Source organism: Erythrolamprus reginae, chromosome 1 (genome assembly GCF_031021105.1).
Source record: "Erythrolamprus reginae isolate rEryReg1 chromosome 1, rEryReg1.hap1, whole genome shotgun sequence".
NCBI lineage: Eukaryota > Metazoa > Chordata > Lepidosauria > Squamata > Dipsadidae > Erythrolamprus > Erythrolamprus reginae.
The window spans coordinates 363,847,975-363,871,972 of NC_091950.1; the positions used below are offsets into that span (position 1 = coordinate 363,847,975).

The 23,998-nt window shown below is 39.2% G+C and overlaps 1 protein-coding gene across 2 annotated transcripts in view; it reads right to left on the minus strand.

Moving 5' to 3' along the window:
- Positions 1–5,415: 5,415 nt before the first annotated feature.
- KCNK2 (potassium two pore domain channel subfamily K member 2) overlaps positions 5,416–23,998 on the minus strand; it is a 92,041-nt gene continuing 73,458 nt past the window's right edge. For both annotated transcript variants that reach the window (XM_070741172.1, XM_070741163.1), the window contains exons 6-7: positions 17,428–17,567; positions 5,416–6,008 (exon numbers count right to left, since the gene is read on the minus strand). In XM_070741172.1, the coding sequence (XP_070597273.1) occupies positions 5,691–6,008; positions 17,428–17,567 (458 nt within the window). In that variant the 3' untranslated portion in view covers positions 5,416–5,690. The remainder of the gene's footprint in view (positions 6,009–17,427; positions 17,568–23,998) is intronic.

Below are 23,998 nucleotides of genomic sequence, written 5' to 3' on the forward strand. Positions count from 1 at the left end.
TCAGTTAGATTCACCCAATGACCTGTTTTTCCAGTTCTCATTAGTTTTCCAGCCTTAATCCTGTGGGCTGAGTTCAGTTAGACAGTGCTAGACTGACTGTGCCTCAGAAGAATTCCTAATAATAATATGTAGCATTTATGTAGTCTTTCAGAATATAATCAGATACAAAGTTGGATTGAACTCTTTTAATAACCATGCAATGTTGTAGACGTCAATGGAAAATCACCCTACAGTTTCCCAGAAAATCGTCAGTGGCTGTGAACAAACATCAAAAGAATGCATAGTTTTGATTGTCACCATCCTCCCGTTAGAAGATGACACTAAAAGAAGAATAACCATGTAAAGCATAGAGCTATCCTTCTGCATATATTAGATCAATATCTGCTTATTAGATCAATATCTGCTTTATGTAATTGCTATCCTCACTCCTGAATATCCCCTTCCCTACTATGTCCCTGTTGATCTTGTAATGTTCAGTTATCCAGATAGCTTGATATGTCTATAAGAATTTTCAGATGTTTGATTTCAGGCTATACATCACATTGATGTTTCATATCAAAATAAACAATAAGTTATAATCCATGGTCAAAAAATAAAGACTCCAATATTACCCTGGTAAAGATGCTTTTCTATTAGTCTAGAGCAGGGGTAGGCAAAGTTGGCTCTTCTATGATTTGTGAACTACAACTCCCAGAATTCCTGAGCCAATTCATGCTAGCTCAAGAATTCTGGGAGTTGAAGTCCACGTCATAGAAGAGCCAACTTTGCCTACGCCAGGTCTAGAGCAGTGATGGTGAACCTTTTTTTTTGCTCAGGTGCCAAAAGGGCGCACAAAATAGCACACAGTCATGTGACACCCATAATGCAATGCCCCCTGTGCATGTGCGCATACCCCCTTGTACTCCCCCCTGCACGCATATGCACAGGCCTCACTGAATCCTCCAGACCTCTAGTAGACATAGGCCATTTCCTGAAGGCTGGGTAGCATGAAAACAGCCTCCCTCTGCTCCCTGAAAGGCTGAAAACCAGCTGGCCAGAGTGTACCTGCATGCCGGAACTAACATAGGGCAAAGCCTCACGTGCCCTCAGATATGGCTCTGCATGCCACTGGTTCACCATCATGGGTCTAGAGCAGTGATGGCGAACTTATGGCATGGGTGCCAAAGGTGACACGCGGAGCCATATCTGCTGGCACATGAGCAGTTCATTCATTCATTCATTCATTCATTCATTCATTCATTCATTCATTCATTCATTCATTCATTAAATTTGTATGCCGCCCCTCTTCGTAGACTGGGGGCGGCTAACAACAATAATAAGACAATATAAACAAATCTAATATTTAAGTTTAAGTTAAGTTAAATTAAGAAACCCTAATTTGAAATCAATCATACATACAGACATACCAAGCATAAATTTTATAAGCCTAGGGAAAAGGGAATATCTCAATTCCCCCATGCCTGATGACAGAGGTGGGTTTTAAGGAGGTTACAAAAGGCAAGGAGGGTGGGGGCAACTCTGATCTCTGGGGGGAGTTGGTTCCAGAGGGTCAGTGCCTGCCACAGAGAAGGCTCTTCCCATGGGTCCTGCCAGACGGCATTGTTTAGCCGACGGGACCCGGAGAAGGCCAACTCTGTGGGACCTAACCGGTCGCTGGGATTCATGCGGCAGAACGCGGTCCCAGAGATATTCTGGTCCGATGACATGAAGGGCTTTATAGGTCATAACCAACACTTTGAATTGTGACCAGAAACCAATCGGCAACCAATGCAGACTGCGGACTGTTGGTGTGACATGGGCATATTTAGGAAAGCCCATGATAGCTCTTGCAGCTGCATTCTGCACGATCTGAAGTTTCCGAACACTTTTCAAAGGTGGCCCCATGTAGAGAGCATTACAGTAGTTGAGCCTCGAGGTGATGAGGGCATGAGTGACTGTGAGCAGTGACTCCCAGTCCAAGTAGGGCCGCAACTGGTGCACCAGGCGAACCTGGGCAAACGTCCCCCTCGCCACAGCTGAAAGATGTTTCTCTAATGTGAGCTGTGGATCGAGGAGGATGCCCAAGTTGCGGACCCTCTCTGAGGGGGTTAGTGATTCCCCCCCCCCCAGGGTAATGGACGGACAGATGGGATTGTCCTTGGGAGGCAAAACCCACAGCCACTCCATCTTATCAGGCTAGCTTAGCTCCAACAAGCATGTATGTGCCAGCCAGCTGATTTTTGGCATGCACAGAGGCTCTGGGAGGGCATTTTTGGCTTCCCTAGAGCCTTCGGGGATGGGGGAGGGGCTTTTTTTTACTTCTCCTGGCTCCAGGGAAGCCTTTGGAGCCTGGGGAGGATAAAACACAAGCCTACTGGGCCCACCAGAAGTTGGGAAACAGGCCATTTCCAGCCTCCAGAGAGCCTCTGAGGGGCCAAGAGAGCTGTTTCGCCCTACCCAGGCATTGAATTATGGGTGTGGGCACTCGCACATGTGTGATAGCCCACGCCCATGCTCTTTTGGCACCAAGAAAAAAAAGGTTTGCCATCACTGGTCCAGAGGTACAGGTGGTCCTCGACTTACGATCACAATTGATCCCAAACTTTCTGCTGATAAGTGAGAGTTGTTAAGTGAGTTTTGACCCATTTTGAACTTTTCTTGACGCAGTCAATCATTGCAGTTAGTAAGTTAGCAACACATTTGTTAAGTGAATCTGGCTTCATTGATTTGCTTGTCTCAAAGATGATCACAAAAAATGATATGTAACCCCAAGACACTGTAACTGTCATAAATACATGGCAGTTCCCAAGAATTCCAATTTTTATCACATGACCATGGGATGCTGCAAGGATTGTAACTGTGAAAAGTGATCACAACTCACTTTTTTCAGGACAGTTGTAACAGTCACTAAATGAATGGTTGTTAATTAAGGATTACCTGTTAAGATAATTCAGCTCAGCCAGCTTTGTTTATCCAAGAAGAGCCTACCTGGTATACACATTCCATTAATTACAAAACATGAATCGTTCTATTAAATTAAAGGAGATTTCTATGTAGATCAAAAATGCACGTTCGCACCTGCAAAGATATTAATTTTAATTGGTGTTAATATCCCTATCTTCCCTCTATTGAAAAAACGTTAAATAGATCTGATAGCTATTGCTTGGGAACCTTGCTCATTGAGATTTGAGAAATTTAATGTTATAGTCATAAGATATGTATGTAGATTATTTGCATACACAACTGCATTTTATAAAAGGACTTTGCATAAAACAGCTTTTTTCTAGACCCAACAGAAATATTATCACTTAAGCTATGTCTACACATGTATGTGGAAGCATATGTTTTATAAATAAAAAGGCTGCATTGCAGTAACATTTTAGAGACAAGACAGCTTTTATGAACAAGGATGCCTCTATTATATGTATCAGTTTGTACTTGTTGCATTAAGGTCAACATGTTTAAGACAAAATGCAAGTATAAAGCAGTAACCATGGGGGGGGGGGAAATCCTGAACAATTAATTGGAGAAGAAATAAAATGTTTCCGGAGGGACATATTGTTTATATCAGGCAAAGTAATTTTATTAAAATTAAGAAGGCTGCAATTGGCTATAGAAATCATCAAAATTTGAGAGCGACATTATCCTGATTTTACAGCAGCTTTCCCAGCATTAAAGTAGCCACAAGTAGGAGATGCAGTGAAACATTTTTTTAATTAAAAACTTTATTATTTTATATTTTCATTACAATTCACAGTTTATACATGGCAAGGCAACTTTTCTTACCATGTTGACATTCAGAACACTGTGCTGGGGGGGAGGGGCAATGGTGGTGACGGGGCCTTTTTCTTTGAAAAGCTTGGCCTGATATATATTTAATGGAACTTTACTGATCTGAGATGTACAACTCTTGTTAACTCTTCACCGATTGCTATTTACACCTATAACTTAGGTTTGTTAGGAAAAATACCGAAGCATTCATAAATTTAACATTCATAGTTTATACTGTTATTAATAATAATCAAATGATAAGGATATGTTATTTAATCCAATTGAAGTCCCATTTTGTATTGAATACTCAGAGCCAAGAGTGAAGGCCTCAAATAGCTCTGTCAGTGTAAGCTCCTATGGTTTCAGTGGAGCCTTGCACCTTAGTTATGCTTTGAGGATCAGGCTGCCTATTAATCTTTTAAGGGGTATTTATATACAGCCAGGTTGCAATAGAATAAAATGTTCAAAACAATTTAAAAGACAAGCCATTGCATTCCATTCCACTATTCTGCATTCCTTCTGAATCTCATACACACACTTAGAAACAGAAGACACAAGAGGCTATAAAATTAAGTTGTTTTCTTTTAAAACAATCAAAGAAAGTCTAAGGATTGGTTTCAGATCTGCGTTGTCAGCCTATTATAACCAATTGTACTCTGTGCTATTGATCAACTATTTCCATGTCTGCATTTGTCTTCAGATACCATCTACTGTATATCCTTGGTGTTGAAAGTCACAGTGTTGCCAGTTTCAATTGCATTTCTACTTTTATTCCCAGCTGCTGTGGGCAAAAATGTAGGATGTAACATTCAAGGAAAGCAATCCAGCAGGCACGATCCCTGTGCTAAGTGAGCTTCTAACATGACACAGATAAAACAAACGGAGGAGTGTGCGTGTGTGTATGTGGGAAATGAATGCTTTTCTGCCGGCAGTGCTGCATTTACTAGTAGATGACCTGCTGCTGATTCAGGATTGGTCTGCATTCTTTATATGCAAAAGAATCTATTGCACTGAGATGTATCTCTTTGTCAGATAATTTAATAACACACAACTGAAGATTTTTGGAACATGCTGCATGGATGCGAAAGGTTGAGTAGAGTTTAAGTAATGAGACCTGACATGGATCTATAAATTCTACATATCAATTGAGTGTACATGTATTATCTGCACCTGAGTTTCAAAAAAACAAAATTATAGGGGACACCTTTTGCAACCCTTATAATTGCAGTGCCTTTAAAGCTAGATTAGAAGTGGCGTTTTGATGTCCTTGATTTGGCATATTTCTTAACGCTGGTATCCTTGGCTTCAGACATCCTTAAAACATGGTTGGGGGAGGGCAAGAGGAAATATAAACATGAGATATTGTACTCATGCAAGAACAAACAAACTAACAAAAACCCATATGAAAGATATAGAGGTTCTGTTTCTTTAAAAGATAAGGCACTGACAAAAATTTCTTAGGTAAAAGGCTGCATAAGATTTTGTTGCCATTTACATATAGATTGTAGTCCATGTACGGTCCTTTCTTAGGCTTGGCATGGTAGACCCTGAAAAGTTTAAGGACTGATCTCTCAAAGCTACATTGTTAACCTAAACCAGCATTATTCATTCTTAACGCCTTATGGCGCAACAGGAGAGATGGAGAAAAATGAAAACAAAAACCAGTCTGGGCACCAATATTATTATTTTTTTAAAAAAGGCATTGAACATGGCTTAGTCCAGCATTTGTCAATGACCAAAGTGCCATTCATCTTGTGTCTTTCAAGAAATATAATGATGACTCCATATTGTGGGTAGGTTTCTGTTGGAACTCATGCATATGATTTTTTAAAAAAATGCTATTGGCATCGGTTATGGACAGAGGGAAAATAATCGGACCTACAAGGTAAGCCTAAACCATAGGTGGCTTCTTATTAAAAGACCAGGCTTCAAAGTCACTGCTACTTAATGTTCTCAATCACGGCGATTTCCTCCGCTGCACAGTGAGGAGTCAAGCCATTCATATAAATGCTATCTGTCTTTGTGATGGCAGGCAAGAGATCTTTCTCGCTGGTGAGGTGGTTGACAGACAAGGTTCTTTTGCAAGGAGTCAGATCTTGGCTGTGATTCACTGCCATTTCTGCAGAGAGCTTTCTTTTGATGGAGGTAGCCCGCTGGAATTTGTCATAGATCTCAACGCTCAGGCGCCTCCGGGTTTCTTTGAACTCTGCGGTAACATTGGCTGTCCACTCGGCTGCATGAGCTCTGAACTCTCCCACCTAAGGAATCAGATGGGAAGAAGGAAAGAGAGACAGTTAGTATTGTATTGCATTTTTTTTATTTAAAAAAAATGGTGTATGTGGATACAGTTGCAAAGAAAAAAAGTGTTCAAAAGCTGGCAATAAGCAGCTACATTTTCTAAGAGATTGTCTGTTCCTTTGGCTATTTCCTTACTATTAATCTCTACCTCATCACCGGTTCAAGGTTGACTCAGCCTTCTATCCTTCCAAGGTGGGTAAACATAGAAACATAGAAGTCTGACAGCAGAAAAAGACCTCATGGTCCATCTAGTCTGCCCATATACTATTTTCTGTATTTTATCTTAGGATGGATATATGTTTATCCCAGGCATGTTTAAATTTACCAACCACATCTGCTGGAAGTTTGTTCCAAGGATCTACTACTCTTTCAGTAAAATAATATTTTCTCATGTTGCTTTTGATCTTTCCCCCAACTAACCTTAGATTGTGTCCCCTTGTTCTTGTGTTCACTTTCCTATTAAAAACACTTCCCTCCTGAACCTTATTTAACCCTTTAACATATTTAAATGTTTCAATCATGTCCCCCCTTTTCCTTCTGTCCTCCAGTGGACCCGGATTGTGGGGGCAATATGCTGTCTCTATTAAAAAAGTGCTATTGCTAACATGTTGTAAGCTGCCCTGAGTCTAAGGACAAGGGGGGCAAAAAAAAATTGAATAGATAAATAAATAAATTTTATTCCACTCCAAGGATTTAGCTGCCTCCTTGCTCATCTAATCAAAGGGAGACACATTGCAACATCTAAGATCTTTACCACTAAAACATTTCACATCTCTTTTTATAATGTTACATAGGCCATTGAGGTGAAATTGCTTTTAAAAATTAAGGCTTGACAGCTGAGACGATCCCAGCTGGACAGGAAAGACGAATTCCCAGCAATCCACAGTGCATGTTATGTGTTGTTACCAGGGGAGATGCCATGGTTATTTATGGATACCCTGACTTCTGCATGTAATAATTCCTGTGAGAGGCAACATAGTCCTTTCTATATTTAGATGGAGAAGGCTTTTAAAAGAAAAATGTCAGCTGTCGCAGTTCTATTTTTAGACCAGTTCCAACTGAGGATTAATGCAAGTGACAGTTTTAGTCAAGTCAGCAGAACAATTGCCAGCTTCTCCTTCCACTGCAGTGTAATATTATAATGTGAGACTTACAATACAGTAGAATGAGATGCTTCTTGACATTAACATTTTCCAATCTGATGCGTATAGGGCTCGGAGGATGAATATGATGATATGAGATAAATATTTCTTTAACTAATTAAGTTCAGTGACATTATGGAATGATAAAACTTATCAGGAAAGACTTCATTAACTCAATCTGCATAGTCTGGAGGACAGAAGAGAAAGAAGGGACATAATCGAAACATTTAAATATGTCAAAGGGTTAGATAAGGTTCAGGAGGGAAGTGTTTTTAAAAGGAAAGTGAACCCAAGAACAAGGGGCACAATCTGAGGTTAGTTGGGGGAAAGGTCAGAAGCAACATGAGAAAATATTATTTTACTGAAAGAGTAGTAGATCCTTGGAACAAACTTCCAGCAGACGTGGTTGGTAAATCCACAGTAACTGAATTTAAACATGCCTGGGATAAACATATATCCATCCTAAGATAAAATACAGGGAATAGTATATGGACAGACTAGATGCACCATGAGGTCTTTTTCTTCCGTCAATCTTCTATGTTTCTATTAACATGGAGAACCTAGCAATGGATACTGGGCACAAAGATACATGAGGAGAAAGTGGTAGCCTTATATAACCACCTCTTAAAGTGGTAAAAACCTTTGAGGACCCATCTTCAGTCTTAAAAAGGCAATACCAATGCTGATTCATCTTCATCTGACCAATTAGCTCTCTGGACATACATAAACAATTAAAACTATTCCAAAAGTAGCATCCAAATTATGACAAATTAATTATGACAAATTGTTTTATCACAATGAGTCTCTGTAGTCTCTGAGGTATTAATTTAGAAATGAAATTCTCCATAACTCTTTTAACATTACCCTAGATGCATTTAAATAGAAACAATTCATAAACCCTATATAAGTAATGTAGAATTCATTCAAGAAACAGTAAGATTGTTTTTGGAAGAGTGATTATGTATCAGATTGAGAAAATATAGTAGTTGTTCTGGCGGCGTGTCCCAACCGCCCATAATTACAGTGTAATTGGTCCAGAAAGACACACACCATACGATAGAAGGAAAACCAAAAGTCTTTATCAACAGAAAAGCAGAACAAACTCCCTTTTTAAATGTCAAAAGGATTTTCTGGTGCACACAAGGCACAGGTTAAATGCAATCCAATTTCTCACCCAGTAACTGTGAAATTGAGTCCAATTCCAAAGTCCAGAAAGTCCACACACAATCTTGAACAGGGAAACAGCAAAACCACAATCTTGACGAAACTATGAATCAGATAAACTTCCACAAGGCTAAATCAGCATGCTGCTCTTTTTATCTGTAGCACTAATTACAGCAGCCCCACCCAACCACAGGTGGCCTCACTGATCTCCTGTAATAATCCTTCAGTTGTTCTCTTCTATGCATCACTCTTCGCATGCATGGGTCTGTCATAAGTTCTTGTTCAGAATCCAGAGATGATAAGGAAGACTGATCTCCTCCTGGGCTGTCTGCCAAACTCCCCTCTTCCCTGTCACTCACGCGTCCTTCGTCAGAGGAGACTTCATCGGCAGATTCTATCGGGAGCAAAACAGGCCTGTGGCATGTGGATGTTTCTCCCACATCCACCTCCACATTCCTTGGGGCAGGAGCTGGGCCAGAGCTAACCACAACAGTAGCATGATTCTTTTTTCTGCTATATCAGAACACAGTTTATAATAATAATGGTCCAGAATAGATTCTCTGGACTCCCAATAATTCACCATCCTAAAATGCACTAGAAGGAAATGTTACATTTTTATAATGCAGCTCGCTTTCCCATGAATTGCTAAAACAGGAGCTCAAAAGGTTACAAATGGAAACTATGTAATTTTCAGACTGCCAGAGCATATAAGCAACAAACTATTGTAATTTAATTCTTCTTCCTATTATAAAATCTTTAGTGCCTGTTCAGCCTTCTTTTGTCCTTGAGGTATGACATTTTCTCAAGCTACACTCAATTGTAATCTTAATTTGTAGCCTGGCAGTAACTCAGTAACTGATGCTGCATGATTGAAATACCCGTCCTTTATGTAACTGAGATTGCAACTCCAATAGTGTGCTTCAGAACCCCTCATTTTTTTTTGTTGCTGTGTTTTGAATAGGAATAATATTGTTTGTGCCTGCACTTAACATACACATTATTATTTGTGCATAATGAGTGCATTCCAGAATTGAATGAGAGGGAACTTTCTGCTCCTCTTCTCCCCTTATAGCTTTTATACTCTTAAAATGATTTGGCAGCTTAGAGAACCATCTGGAGCAATTTTTTAAAGTGTACATAGAATGCTGCAGAGGGAGGGCAAACTGCCTCCTCTCAATTTAATTCATTAGCCTAAACTGGTTCTGACTATTATAACCTGGATCTACCCATATGTGAACGTAATATGTCAATCACATTTTTGCTACTGTCTAAGTGCAGGAAAAAAAATGGTTAAAATATATTTTGATAAACAACCATTCCAAAGCATCTAGGAACTGACCTGCAAACTGCTATTGTCCAGAGGGCTGGTTTCAATGTAAGTGATATACTTTAATGCAGAGATCTCCAAACTTGGCCACTTTAAGAGTTGTGGACTTCAACTCCCAGAATCCTCCAATTCTGGGAGTTGAAGTCCACAACTCTTAAAGTGGCCAAGTTTGAGGACTCTTGCTTTAATGTATTGACTGTTTCAAGTGATTTGACTATTGGAGATTCAGTATTGGTGGAGAGTAGGAATTTCCCATTGTTACAGCATCTTTATAAAATAGGTGCATGTGTATCTATATAATATCGAGGGGTTGCCTATATAACATTGAGGGATTGCCACAGAGGGGAGGGGGCCACACTATTTTCCAGGGCACCAGTGGGCCAGACGAGGAACAACGGATGGAAGCTGACCAAGGAGAGATTCAACCGGGAAATAAGGAAGAACTTCCTGACAGTCAGAGCAATCAACCATTGGAATGGCCTGCCAATGGAGGTTGTGAATGCCCCAACTCTCGACATATTCAAGAAGAGATTGGACTGCCATCTGGCTGGGGAGGTGTAGGATTTCCTGCTTGAGCAGGGGATTGGATTTGATGACCTGCAGGGTCTCTTTCAACTCTTTCAACTCCGAGTCTGCGGAGAGGGGCGGCATACAAATTTAATAAATAAAATAAATAAAAATAAACTCTAATAAAATAAATAATCTGCTCTACCACCTTTTAAATGATTCTCTTGTTTTCACAAGTTTCCACAAGTTTTCACAAGTTTTCACAACTGTTGGAAGTTTCCTAAACTTACAACAGTTCATTTAGTGACTGTGCTGATAAGACTAAAGAAATATTTATCTCAGTTTAAGAGCTGTTTCTTTAAGAGATTGCATTAGGGGAATATAGCTGGAGATTGCACTTTGGGTAATGTAGTCCATGAATGTGACCTCTGTGTGTTTTTATTGGCCATTGAGCTATACCTAGGCAACTGGATAATTGTGCCCTGCTCTCCAACAGCCATTTTTAAAGTCTTAACAAGGATCACGCAAAGCCCCTGAGTCATGAATTTGATCCTAATTGATTTTGCTGATGCTGGGGTTGTCAATTGGAAAGCTGTCAGCCTGGGTTGGAGTCTCAAGTGTCAGGCAACAGAGTGAACTCCCATTACTTGTCCCAGCTCCTATACACTTAACAGTTCATAAGAATGAAAATGTGAGTAGATAAATTGGTACCATTATGGTGGTAAGGTAACAGCATTCTGTGGGTCTTTGATGTATAGCCATGCTGGCCACATGACCGTGGAAATGCCTTTAGACCAGTGATTTGCAACCTTTTTTGAGCTGCAGCACATTTTTTACATATACAAAATCATGGGGCACATTAAGCGGGGGGGGGGGGGGGAGTGGGGGGCTAAAAAAATTTGGACAAAAAAATTCTCTCTCTCTCTTCCTCCCTTTTGCTCTATTACTCTTCCTCTTTCTCTCTCTTCCTTCCTTCCTCTCTCTCTCCATCCCTCTTTCTTTCTTCCTTCCTCTCTTTTTAGCTCTTTCTATCTCTCCCTCCTTCCCTGCCTCTCTTTCTCTCTCTCCTGCTTTCTTTCTCTCTCTCTTGCTTTTTCTCTCTCTCTTTCTCTCTCTTGCTGAGCTTCATGGCACACCTGACCATGTCTCGCGGCACACTAGTGTGCCGTGGCACACTGGTTGAAAAACACTGCTTTAGACAATGCTGGCTCCCTCGGCTAATAAAAAGAGATTAGCACCACACCCTAGAGTCAGAAGTGATTGAACCAGGAAACGTTAACCTAAATCAAATTAAAATGGTCATTATCAAAATTAGATAGCAGGGATGCCATTGGAGCTTAGTCTGGCATCCCTTAAATATTTTTGTAACTCTATTTTACAAATCTTTGTGAAGGTAGATTTAGTGGTAAAATAAGTACCCAGCAGTGCATAGTTCCCTCTAAACTGAGCAGTGAGCAATCGCTCACTTAAAAATCATCATCAACTCAGAGTTTTCCAAACCTGCCCAGAAGCCGAGAGGGAAAGAGTGAGAGGGAAGGAGAGAGAGAGGAAGAGAGGAAGAGAGAGAAACAGATAGAAAAAAGAGAGGAAGGAAAAGAGAAAGAAAAAGAATGGGAGTAAGGAAGAGAGAAAGAAAATCAAAATCTAGTTTGAAACTAGCTCAACTATTTAAGTGGCATTTTGATATTGATAGAGTTGCCCTATTATGAGCTCACTGTTATAGACACACAGTACAGTATTTTATTTTGAAATTCTCTGAGGCAAAACAGGGTGGGTTTTTTATTTGTTTGTTTGTTTGTTTGTTTATTATTTCTGTGCCGCCCAGTCCCGAAGGGACTGCCGCTCAGACACTATACTTTTCCGCCCCCCCTCAAAAAAACTTAGAGGGAACACTGCAGCAGTGATATTATTATATCAAGATGCACTTGATATTTCTTGGCTTCCCTTTCCTCTTCCTTTAGAATTAACCAACCCTTCTGTGAAATTCATCTCTCTGTGAAATCAACTGAAAAATTCTCACTCATTATAGTGACTTATATCTGCACTGCCTCTGATAATAAAAATGAAAGATATCAAAATAATGGAACACCATTAAAAGAAATAAAAAATCCCATCAATAAAACAAGTGGCAATCTTTACGCCAAAAACTACCCTAGATTTTTTAAAAACCCACTTCTCCCTCCTAATACAAGGATGATAAAAGAAAAACTTGATCTGTCTTGACAGAAAGTCCCAACGCCTAGAAAAAATAATTAAGAATGTCTTGCATTGCCTCTGGATATATCTTTGTTTACCTTTTTAAACATCTTAAAGTCCGGGCAGGCTGATAAGGAAGAATAATATTTTTAGATAGCCTAATTTCAAGCCATGTCAAATCAATACCACAATCCAAATGGAGTATGTGTCAGTATTTTTGTTGTAAGATTGAAAATATGTTTCAGGTTTTTAAAAAATAGCCTGCAAAACGTATCAGTTGCAGAGGTAAGTTCCTTCCAGCTTGGACCAGTTCACCCAAACTGATAGTTGACATCACAATGACATCACAGAACTGGTTTGGTTGGTGCTAGTCCATGGGCACTGCCATCTTCTTTTTTTAAAATAAATTTTTAATTTTTTTTCTTTTGAGCATGCACAGAAGCTGGGTTTCTGGCACTGTGCCTGTGGTCGCCATCTTGTTTTCAGCTTTTTGGGAAGGGGATTTTTTTCAGATTTTTCATCACTGTGCATGCGTGCATACGCGCCCACGAGGCACAGCCATGTAGCACAGGAGGAAGCAAACCAGTAGCAAGGTAAGTTATAACCCACCCATGATCAGTTGGCAAAATAGTACAGTGGTACCTCATGATACGAACCCCTCGTCTTATGAACAACCCGAGATACGAACCCGGGGTTCAGAAATTTTTTGCCTCTTCTTACAAACTTTTTCCTTCTTACGAACCTGCCGCCGCCACCGCCGAGAAGTCCCGCCGCCGGGCTGTTGCTTTTTGAAACAGCCGGGGGGCTTCTCAGCGTCCTCCTGAACCCGAATGCCTAACCCGAACTTCCGGGTTCGGTGTTCGGGAGGCCGCCGAGAAGCCACCCGGCTGTTTTAAAGGGTGACAGCTGGGCGGCGGGGCTTCTCAGCATCCTCCCGAACCCGAACATTTGCTGAACTTCTGGGTTCGGCATTTGGAAGGCTGCCGAGAAGCCCCGCCACCCGGCTGTTGTCTTTCTAAACAGCTGGGGGGCTTCTCGGCGGCCTCCCGAACGCCAAACCCGGAAGTTAGGGTTTGGCATTCGGGTTCAGGAGGATGCTGAGAAGCCCCCCCCCCGGCTGTTTTAAAAGGTGACAGCCGGGCGGCGGGGTTTTTTTGTGGTTTTTTTTTTCATTGCACGGATTAATTGATTTTACATTGTTTCCTATGGGAAACAATGTTTCGTCTTACGAACTTTTCGTCTTACGGACCTCCCCCGGGAACCAATTAGGTTCGTAAGACGAGGTATTACTGTATCTCCACTGAGCATTTCTCTTATACAGTTCAAGCACAGTACTATTATTGTCTAAGAGTTACCTGCAGAAAGATAGGCAGTGGTGGGCGAGGAGGAGGGCGGGAAGGAAAAAGAGAAAAAGAAAGAGAGGAAGAAACTACTGTCAACCTCTAACTCTATAATTATCATCTGGAATGATAATCTCTTTCAAAATTAATCAAAATACTGATTTGTGAATCAGATTAATATCAACTGGGATTCTATAACTGATATATGTACATATTCCTCAATAAATAAAACAAAAACAAGCTGTGAACTTTACAGAGATAGCATGATTGTTGGAAAGACTTATTTCCACCTGTATATTTACATATATTAGCTATTTATTCAAAATAGCTATTTATTCCAAAAACATTAAATACTATTTAGCTATAATGCAATACTGATGTCTATCATCTGCTCTCTATATCTAGAAGTGTAGAAGATTCACTCAAATACTATCCAGGCTAGTATTTTAAAAATAACAATTTACCTGAATTAAAACTAGATCTAATTTAGTGGCTGACTTTTAGTTGAATCCATACATCCATTCCTGAGGCTAATTACTTCACGATATTACAAAATGAAGTACAGAATGAAGTACAGTGATACCTTACAAACTTAATTGGTTCCAGGACGAGGTTCTTAAGGTGAAAAGTTTGTAAGACGAAACAATGTTTCCCATAGGAATCAATGGAAAAGCGATTAATGCGTGCAAGCCCAAAATTCACCCCCTTTGCCAGCCGAAGCGCCCGAAGCAAAAACACAGAGGTCCGGAGGTGGGGTTTAGAGGACTTTGGTGTTTTTGCGATTCTGCAATTTCACTGATGCTGCCTTCGCTGGAAAACCCTATCTCCGGACTTTCGTTGCCAGCGAAGCGCTCATTTTTTTGATGCTGGGATTCCCCTGCAGCATCGCAAAAACATGGAAGTCAGGAGGTGGGGTTTCCCATGGAGGGGAGCCTCAAGGGAATCCCAGCAGTGCAAAAACGGGTGCTTTGCTGGCAACGGAAGTCCGGAGGTAGGGCATCCCAGCAACAGCGGTAGGTTTGTAAGGTGAAAATAGTTTGTAAGAAGAGGCAAAAAAATCTCAAAACCCGGGTTTCTATCTCGAAAAGTTTGTATGATGAGGCGTTTGTAAGACGAGGTATCACTGTATATGAATGGCAAACAAAACTAGATTTCAAGGTAATGAAACATTCAAGTGCTTCTGATATTTAAACTTATCCTAAATCATAAGCTTTGGTAATATTCCTATTCAATATATGGTGAGTAAGTGATAACCAAAGATTTTAAGGAATTCGTTTGCTATGTAAAATTTCCTGATCCTGAGGTCTAAGCTCATGGTGTAGAGAAGATGATAGCACATTTTGCCAAGCCATTCTCTTTATCAAATTTTAAAGCTTTTGATTTTTCACAGATCAAGAACTTCACCTTTACAATTGTTTCTGCATATGTAATACTATTTGAACTAGTCTTGACTGATCAGTTAAGACAGTTCTAAATAGGATCAAGGTATTTATACAGATAAAAATAAAACTTATACAGAAAAAAATGCTAGACCCAAGCAGCAACTCTCAGCATGATGAAAGCAGCAAATGAAAGCCAGCTGAAATATTTTGGGCCAATCATTCTGTCTCAATCCAGCCCACCTCACAACGTTGTTGTGCAGAAAATAGGAGGAACATGTGTTGGACATGTTCGCCGCCTTTAGTTATTTATAAAAATACTAAAGGTGGGATACAAATAAATTAAATTAAATAACTCCTGTGGATAGAGATAGAGCCCAAAGTTTCATATTATCAAGTATATAAAATAGGGTTTTTTAAAAAACCAAAAAAAACCAAGAGTGCATAATTTAATTCCCAGACTATGGGACCATGCCAGAAAGGAAGATACAAAAAAGAACAAAAGAATGGAGATCATTGTGAGACTGAATCCTTCACCAACAGTGTAGGATTTGTCTGATGAACTACTAAAATAATTCATCTGTATTGAAGTAACTTGTTCTGTACAGAACAGAACTAGCCCAGTTTAATGCTCTCCCTACAGCTGTTTTGGAAGGGAAAACCACCCATTGAAACTCCAGAAGGGACAAATTGATTTGTGAGATGGTTTTGCTATTTTTAACATTCTTTTATCTATTATTCTTTGCTTTGGTTTAATTTTTATGCTTTTTAATGTATTTGCTAAACAATTTATTAATTTGTTGTGTGCCTGTTGTGTGGCTGTATAAATTGGTTTAATATATAAATAAATTGCTCCAGTGGCTCGATGCTATAGAAACCACAGCCCATGTTCTTTTGTATTAGCTGTATTAGTTCTATAGGGATGTTGATTACCTCTTTTATTTAAATTTCTGGGGTACATTGATAACTTTTATTTGCATTTGCTATTAAGCAACCAAAATTTATTTATCTAAAAGTAGCAACATTTTCTAACATTATGTATACTCACAAATGGTTGTCAACAGTTAATGATGTTAGATTATAATTTTGCTTTGTTTATTTTACAGAGTAAAATGAGCAAAAAAAGTTTATGTTCTTTTCTATATAACCACTCAGATTCACTCATATCTGGATTCCACATGGGCAGGGTCCGATCTGATATTGGGATATCATCTAGGGTTATTTTTGGCTGTTTCCTTTGACTAACTGGTGAGTTCTAAGATACTCTTTTACCTGCTTGCTAGATCTTTGGATAACTGGAGGGAAGTCATTTCTTAGGTCTAAGAGGTTATTAATTATTCCTTGACCAGGAGAAGATACTGGTGTCTTTAAAAGAGGCCACAGCCTACATTAAAGGGGGACTATTAATTAGTACCTGGTCTTTTTTTAAATGAAGATGGTTTAAAATCAATGACAAAGACTCTAGAGATAAGGATTATCTGGAACTATATTAGACATCATTGGTGGCTGCGGTTGATGACTTTTGGCCTGACTTGGACAGTGTTGGTATGTCTATCCTGGTCTTGTACAACTTCTCATCAACCATGCTATCATCCTGTCTGTTGTGGTTAGAGATTGGGAATAGTCGTTCTACTCCTATTTTGGCAGATTGTTCCAGTCAGTAGTGATAGGGGAGGAGAAATCAACTTAGTGCTTCCGCCTTTGTACTGTACTTTAGGGATCAGTTTTCACCCTCTTTCTATATAAAGCCACCGGAAGATGCCATTTTGCTCCGAGGATGTTGCCAAAGTGGAATTTAAAGTGCTAGTATTAACCCATAAAGCTTTATATGGCTTGAAGCTCAGTTACCTACAGGACCATACGTTCCTACAGAAGTCAATTACAATTGTGGCAGAAGAAATAGATGATTGTTCTTCACTTTTGTGGGATTGGAGAGAAGTCAGATAATTGGAAATATTGTTTTTCAGCAGCAGTGCCAGAATGATCACTTGCTGAGGTTAAGTCCATACATACGTTGGACACCTTCCAGAAGATGTTGAACATCAAACCTTTCCAAATGCCATTTGGATCATGATCATCTTTGTTTTGGTTTTATGGGTATTTGGGGGAGGGGGTTGTTTATTCTACTGGTAAGCAACTTTGTTGGATTGCAGTGAGAAAAAAAACTGAACCAATAATAATAATAATAATAAATACTGATACAAATAATAGTGAGGAAATATAAATGTCAAATCTAAGCTATTTATGAGAGTATAAAGGGGCAAAAGTCATTTAAATGTTATAGTATTAATACAATCTTTGCAAATTCCTTGGGAGATTCTTACCTCTTCCTTGGTCTTTTTGGATATAACTCTTAGCCAATCGCCAATCATGCTCAAGACAGCAGCAAAATATGCAAGACCCACCAGAATCCAGAACCACACAACTGGTTTGTAAAAATCAAAATATTCAATATCTGATCCCCCTAAAAAGAAATCAAATAAATATAGATTTGCATTGGATATCTGTTAACGGTAATTTATACTTCTTTATTATTTATAAAAAGTTATTAACTGCACAGAACAACACAGGTAAGAGCAAAGTCGACTCAATATTAAACCAACAGATAGAATTATATCCCAAGGAATTTATAACTTTAATACAATTTCACCGATAAACATAACTTGTTCTTAAATCAGTAGGATTTTGAACATAATGCTAAATTGATTTGGTGTTCCATGAATGTGCATTCTCTTTTTCAGAAGCATCTGCTTCTGCTTTGAAATTGAACATGTTCTCCATTAAACAGATAGTCTTACTCAAAATGATCTGCCCAATAATAGCAAGGGTCAATCTATGATTATACCTCCTATTTTAATGTTCATGGAAAGTCAACCTTCTAAGTCGTATTAACAATCCATATTTTACCCAGTTCTCCCACCATAGACTTCTATCAATCAGTCACCTAACAATATCAAAATCTAATGACGCAGATAAAAAAGACCTGTAAACTTTCTATCAGCTCCCTCCAAACAGCTCCCTCCAATTTCCAGCTGTACTACCACTATAGGAAAACAGCAACCTTTCTCTTTCCAAGCCTTCTATTTTTATTTTATTTATGTACTTATATTGACAGAGTACTCAAAGACTGGGAATTAATTGTAATTCTCCCAAATGTTAAGAAAGGAAGGGAAAGAGCTGCCAGCAAGTTATTAGCAAACAAACTGGTTAACATAGTTAGTAAGATTTACAATAGGCCTTCATACTAAAAGTTGATAGACTTGTTTCTCATGGAAACGATTCCCAGTGATGAGAGAAGGGCTTTAGAGAGGAAAGATACAAAATATGCCAAAGGATTGTACTAAGCCATTAGTTTTAGAGATATACAAGCCATAGCTTGTACTTTATATTGCTTTTACTGATTTTAATGCCTACATTTCTTGGGCGAAAACTAAAAGCTGAATCAATTAACTGTTTATTGCTTGCTCTTAGCTCTAAAAGCATGTGAATACCATACTTAAGGAAGGATGCAATGGATAGTTTTCCTATCTAAATATTAAATACAGTCTACTAAATATTCGAGTGAATAAAACTCCATGAATCATATAATAATCAAATCATCAATGTATAATTGCAGAGGTGCAATTAAGAGATAAAAGCCAAAAAATGACATAAGGAAAGTGTCATCATAATCATTTTATTTATGACTGTAACTTGTTGCTTATATCCTAAGATTTTTATTAATATTGCTTCTTCATTGCTTATTTGATCCCTATGACAATCATTAAGTGTCATACCACATGATTCTTGACAAATGTATATTTTATTTTATGTACGCTGAGAGCATATGCACCAAGACAAATTCCTTGTGTGTCCAATCACACTTGGCCAATAAAATTCTATTCTATTCTATTATGATTTATGGATTTGAGGATTAAGAGTTAAAGATGAAGGGAAAAGTGCTAAGATGGAAATTACTCAATAAAAAGAATGGAGGAGTTATTTTTGTGTTTTCTTTCTTTACTTTTTCTCATTTTTTATCTTTTTCATTTATTTTAATTTTTTACTGTATTGAAAACTCTAATAAAATATTGAAGAAATATAAAATTATTGAAGAAGAAAAATTAAGACTCTGGCAAAAGTGTAGAGAAGAGCCACAAAAATGATTAGGGACCTGGAGACTAAAACTTGTAATGAATGGGTATGGCTAGTCCGGTGAAAAGAAGGACTAGGGGTGATATGATAGCAGTGGTCCAATATTTGAGAAGACAGAAGAGAGAGTCAACCTATTTTTCAAAGCACCAGAAGACAATACAACAATGGATGCAGTGGTGGGGTTCAATTTTTTTTTACTACTGATTCTGTGGGCATGGGTTGATGGGCGTGGCAGGGGAAGGATATTGCAAAATCTCCATTTCCTCCCTATTCCAGGGAAAGGTTACTGCAAAATCCCGATTTCCTCCCGATCATCTGGGACTCTGTAGACAGAGAATAGATGGGGAAGAGCCAGTCAGAGGGGGGTTTTACCAGTTCCCCAAACTACTCAAAATTTCTGTTACTGGTTCTCTGGAACCAGTCAAAACTTGCTTAATACAACCTCTGAATGGATTGAAACTATTTTATTTTTCAGCATATATGATGCACCTCCCACACACACACAAAAGAGGGGTGTCCCAGAGTCCTGTTGGAGTGGGGCAGCATATAAATAACACAAACATATAAACACACACACACACACACACACACACAATCAGTGCATCTTATACACCAAATACAGCCATTTTTGTCTCCTGAAGCCCTGCCCCAAATCCCATGCTTGGGAAAAATGGGCGCATCCTTCACAAAAATGGGGTGTGCAAAGGATTTGGGAGGGTCTCAGAGTGCTCCTGAGGACTGGAAGAAGGCAAAAGCAACCCCGTTTTTTTGGGGGGAAGGGTGAAGAACGGGCCATTTTTTGAAAAAAAGTAGGAAGGTGTTTTTGTCTTCCTCCAGCCCTTAGGAGGAAGGCCACCCAAATCCTCTGAGCACCCTATTTTGCAAAAAGGGGTGGAAAAATGGGTCAGTTTTTGCAAACATGGGGTGTGCAGAGGATTTGGGAGACCTGCAGAATGCTCCTGGGGGCTGGGGGAAGGCAAAAATGCTTCAATTTTTTTGAAAAATATGGCGCAGAGAACGTCTGGGAGACTTGCAAGAGTGCTCCGGGGGCCCGGGAAGAACAAAAACTTTTTTTCCCTTACTTATCTCTTTGAAATCTTGGTGCATCTTATTCACTGGTGTGTCTTATGGTCTGAAAAATATGGTAACCAAGAAGAGAACTAACTAAGGAGAAATTTCCTAACAGTGAGAACAGTTAACCAGTGGAATGACTTGCTTCCAGAAGTTGTAAGTTCTTCATCATTGGAGGCTTTAAATAAGAGACTGGACGACTATTTTGAGTTAACTAGAAGACCTCTAGAAGACTTCTAAGGTCTCTTTCAATTTTCTTATTCTGTGACCACCATCTTCATTCCTTGGATCAGTGTTTCTACCTTTACTTTAAGATGTGTGCATTTGAAGTTGAAGGCCACTCATTTTAAAGTTGCTCAGGTTGAGAAACATTGCCTTGGGTAAACAGAAAGCTATTTTGTATGCTGCTCAGAACACAGAAAATAATTCAGAAAGTACTTGTCCTTCCACAGCAGGGGAACCAGTTTTCTTCCAGCTGTGATTAAGTTTTCTAGCATCATATTTGGCACAATATTTGGAACCTATAATAGGTATAACCCTGCTATCTACTGAGATGGTGGCTTACTGTGAAAGATTATGGTAGAATTTCCTTAAATACAGTAGATAAGAATCCCATCTGCAACACACACCATGGCATAAATAAGGTGAAACCGGAGATAAATATTTTGGGGTCTGCAAGCAAACAAGGCTTCCTGGACTCCCGTTCAGTGGTGGATTGCTTCTGGGTCAGACTGGTTCGTTAGAACTGGTAGCGTAAATTCCCCACAGCTCACCAAACCAGCAGCAATTCCAGCAGTCCACGCTCCCGAAATGTCCTGCCTTCAGATGTTTTGGAGAATAGCTTGACTCCCTGTTTAGTATCATTTATTCTCTCTTTAGCATTCTAACTTTTTTCCCATTAAGTGTTTTAGAAATTTAGTGTTTAATTCACTATGTACTCAAGTCTACTATGTTTTAATTTTATTCTAATTTGTTTACCTTTTATCTTTCTTTGCATTCTGAAATTTTTGTTATCTAAGTAACGCTGGCAAAATATTACTAAAATATAAAATAGATTATTTTCAGCATTGCATTTGTGATTGATACCTGTTTCTGCATCTCCTTACTATGTCGTGTAGTATTAAAGCAACTGATTCCAATGAATGAAGCACAAAATACAGCTACTCCTCAAATTATGACTAGTTGCTTAGTGATGGTTCAGATGGACCATTAAAAGAAACTCACAGTTCCATTCCAGTTCCAAAGTTCTTACGGATGCTCTCATTCTCTCTCACACACACACCATATGTGTGATCACATTTCAGGTGCTCAGCAAACAGCTCTCACTTGCTTATTTATTTATTTATTTATTTATTTATTTATTTATTTATTCATTCATTCATTCATTCAATCATTCGATTTTTATGCAGCCCTTCTCCTTAGACTCAGGGCGGCTTACAACATGTTAGCAATAACACTTTTTAATAGAGCTAGGCTATTGCCCCCACAATCCGGGTCCTCATTTTACCCACCTCGGAAGGATGGAAGGCTGAGTCAACCTTGAGCCGGTGATGAGATTTGAACAACTGACCTTCAGATCTGCAGTCAGCTTCAGTGGCCTGCAGTACAGCACTCTACCTGCTGCGCCACCCCGGCTCATATTTGCAGTGTCTTGCAATCACATGACCATGACTGTTTTTTGCCAAACCCCAGTTAACTTCCGGTTTTCAACAAAAACGTCTAATAGCATTTTTGCTGATAGGTTTGTTTAATGACCACCGCAGAAAAAAGGTCGTAAGACTGACTCTGTCACATGATGATCTACTTTGCAATCCCCACAACTGACAACCATAATGGGCAGGTTCCACTAAGGACATAAGATGAGGACTATCTGTATATTTCCATTTCCTGGCCACATGAGGTAAAATCTCTCGTGCATGTTTAATAGTACTTTCAATTACAAGTTAAGCAATTTCATTCATTCCAATGAATTAGTGAAATTGCTGAAACCTTCCTCTTAATATTCCAGGCCACTGCTCCATCCTCAGTCAGTGAGCAATCCGGTCATCAGTACCAACATATTAAACCTAAGAATCAGTCTACTGATACTAATTATGGATGTATTTAAATCTGACAGGGCATAAATGCTGCAATAAATAAAGAAATAAATAAATAAGGCAGAAGCATTATAAACAGAATGCATCAGACTTTCAAATAAAATCTTGGAAATGCAAACAAAACATTTAGTCTGCTACCAACAGTAGCCAAAACCTGCTTGGCAACCTGATCCTATATTTAGAGGTGATTGTACTGTTCTCCAGCAAGGCACCAGATTCAAAGATCAGTTAAATTAAACATTGATTTCCACTTCACACTTCTGTTCATCTAAGAAACAATCAGAGGCTGAAATTCAGAAAGCTATCATAGAGATATGCTAGATAAAACATTTTATTTGAGTTAATTCAGATTCCTATTTTCCTGTACTTTCTGTCATCTACCATAACTTGCTAGGTGACTGGGGGGAAGAGGCATATAGAGGATAGCAGTGAGCCACAAGGGAAATGGTGACAGGGTTGACAGAAATCAGAGGTGTGAGAGACAGCTTGTTCTACTCTTTAAGGCTGAGAGACTGGGAAAAGAATGTGAACTGTACCAAATGGGACTAAACATATGAGCAGTTCCCAAAACACCTACTGTATATGGCACACCATTGGATGAAGACAAACCAGTCAAGGGACCAAGTTACGGGGAGAAGTGGAAAATCTATAACTCTTTGCAAGGGGAACATTAGTTCTAGCAAGCTGCAGTTGCTAATCCTTAGTAAAAGAGCCTATCACTTCAAATAGAATCGAGGAATTTCCTTTCCTCGGGACCTCTCTGGGACCAGTCTGACACTTTCTACCTTTATCCATGCATTGAATGTTTCCTTCTTCCATGAAAAGTCAGGATATATATACACCAGCAATTCAAGTTATAGTTCATTTTTCTCTCTCACACACATTAATTTTTTTTTTGTCCCTCTAATGTGCTTAAATATTTGCTGTTGTTTTTAATGACATAGACGATTGAAGGCTATTGTCTATTTTCTCCTTTTCTTTTTTTAAAGCACTTGGGAATTTTAAATATAGTATTGGAAGTTATTGTTTTGACCTCAGTGGTGTAGTCTAGGTCAGGGCTAGGCAAAGTTGGCTCTTCTATGACTTATGGACTTCAACTCCCAGAATTCCTGACCCAATTATGTTAGCTCAGGAATTCTGGGAGTTGAAGTCCACATGTCACAGAAGACATGTGGACTTTGCCTACCCCCGGTCTAGGTGATTCTGTCAGGTACATGATAATTAATCTTTTGTAAGATGGAGCATTGGAAGGGGACTGGAAACTAAAACATACAAAGAGCAGTTGCAGGAACTGAGCACGGCCAGTCTGGTGAAGAGAAGGACCAGGAGTTAGTAGTGTTCTAATACTTCTGCCACAGAGAGGAGGAGGTCAGGCTGTTCTCCAAAGCACCAGAAGACCAAATGACGAATAATGGATGGAAGCTGACCAAGGTGAAATTCAACCTGGAAATAAGGAGGGACTTTCTGACGGTGAGAGCGATCAACCAGTGGAACAGTTTGCCTGCGGAGGTTGGGAGAGCTTCAACACTTGAGACTTTCAAAGGGAGGTTGGACTTCCATTTGTCCGAAATAGTGCAGACACTCCCACTTGAGC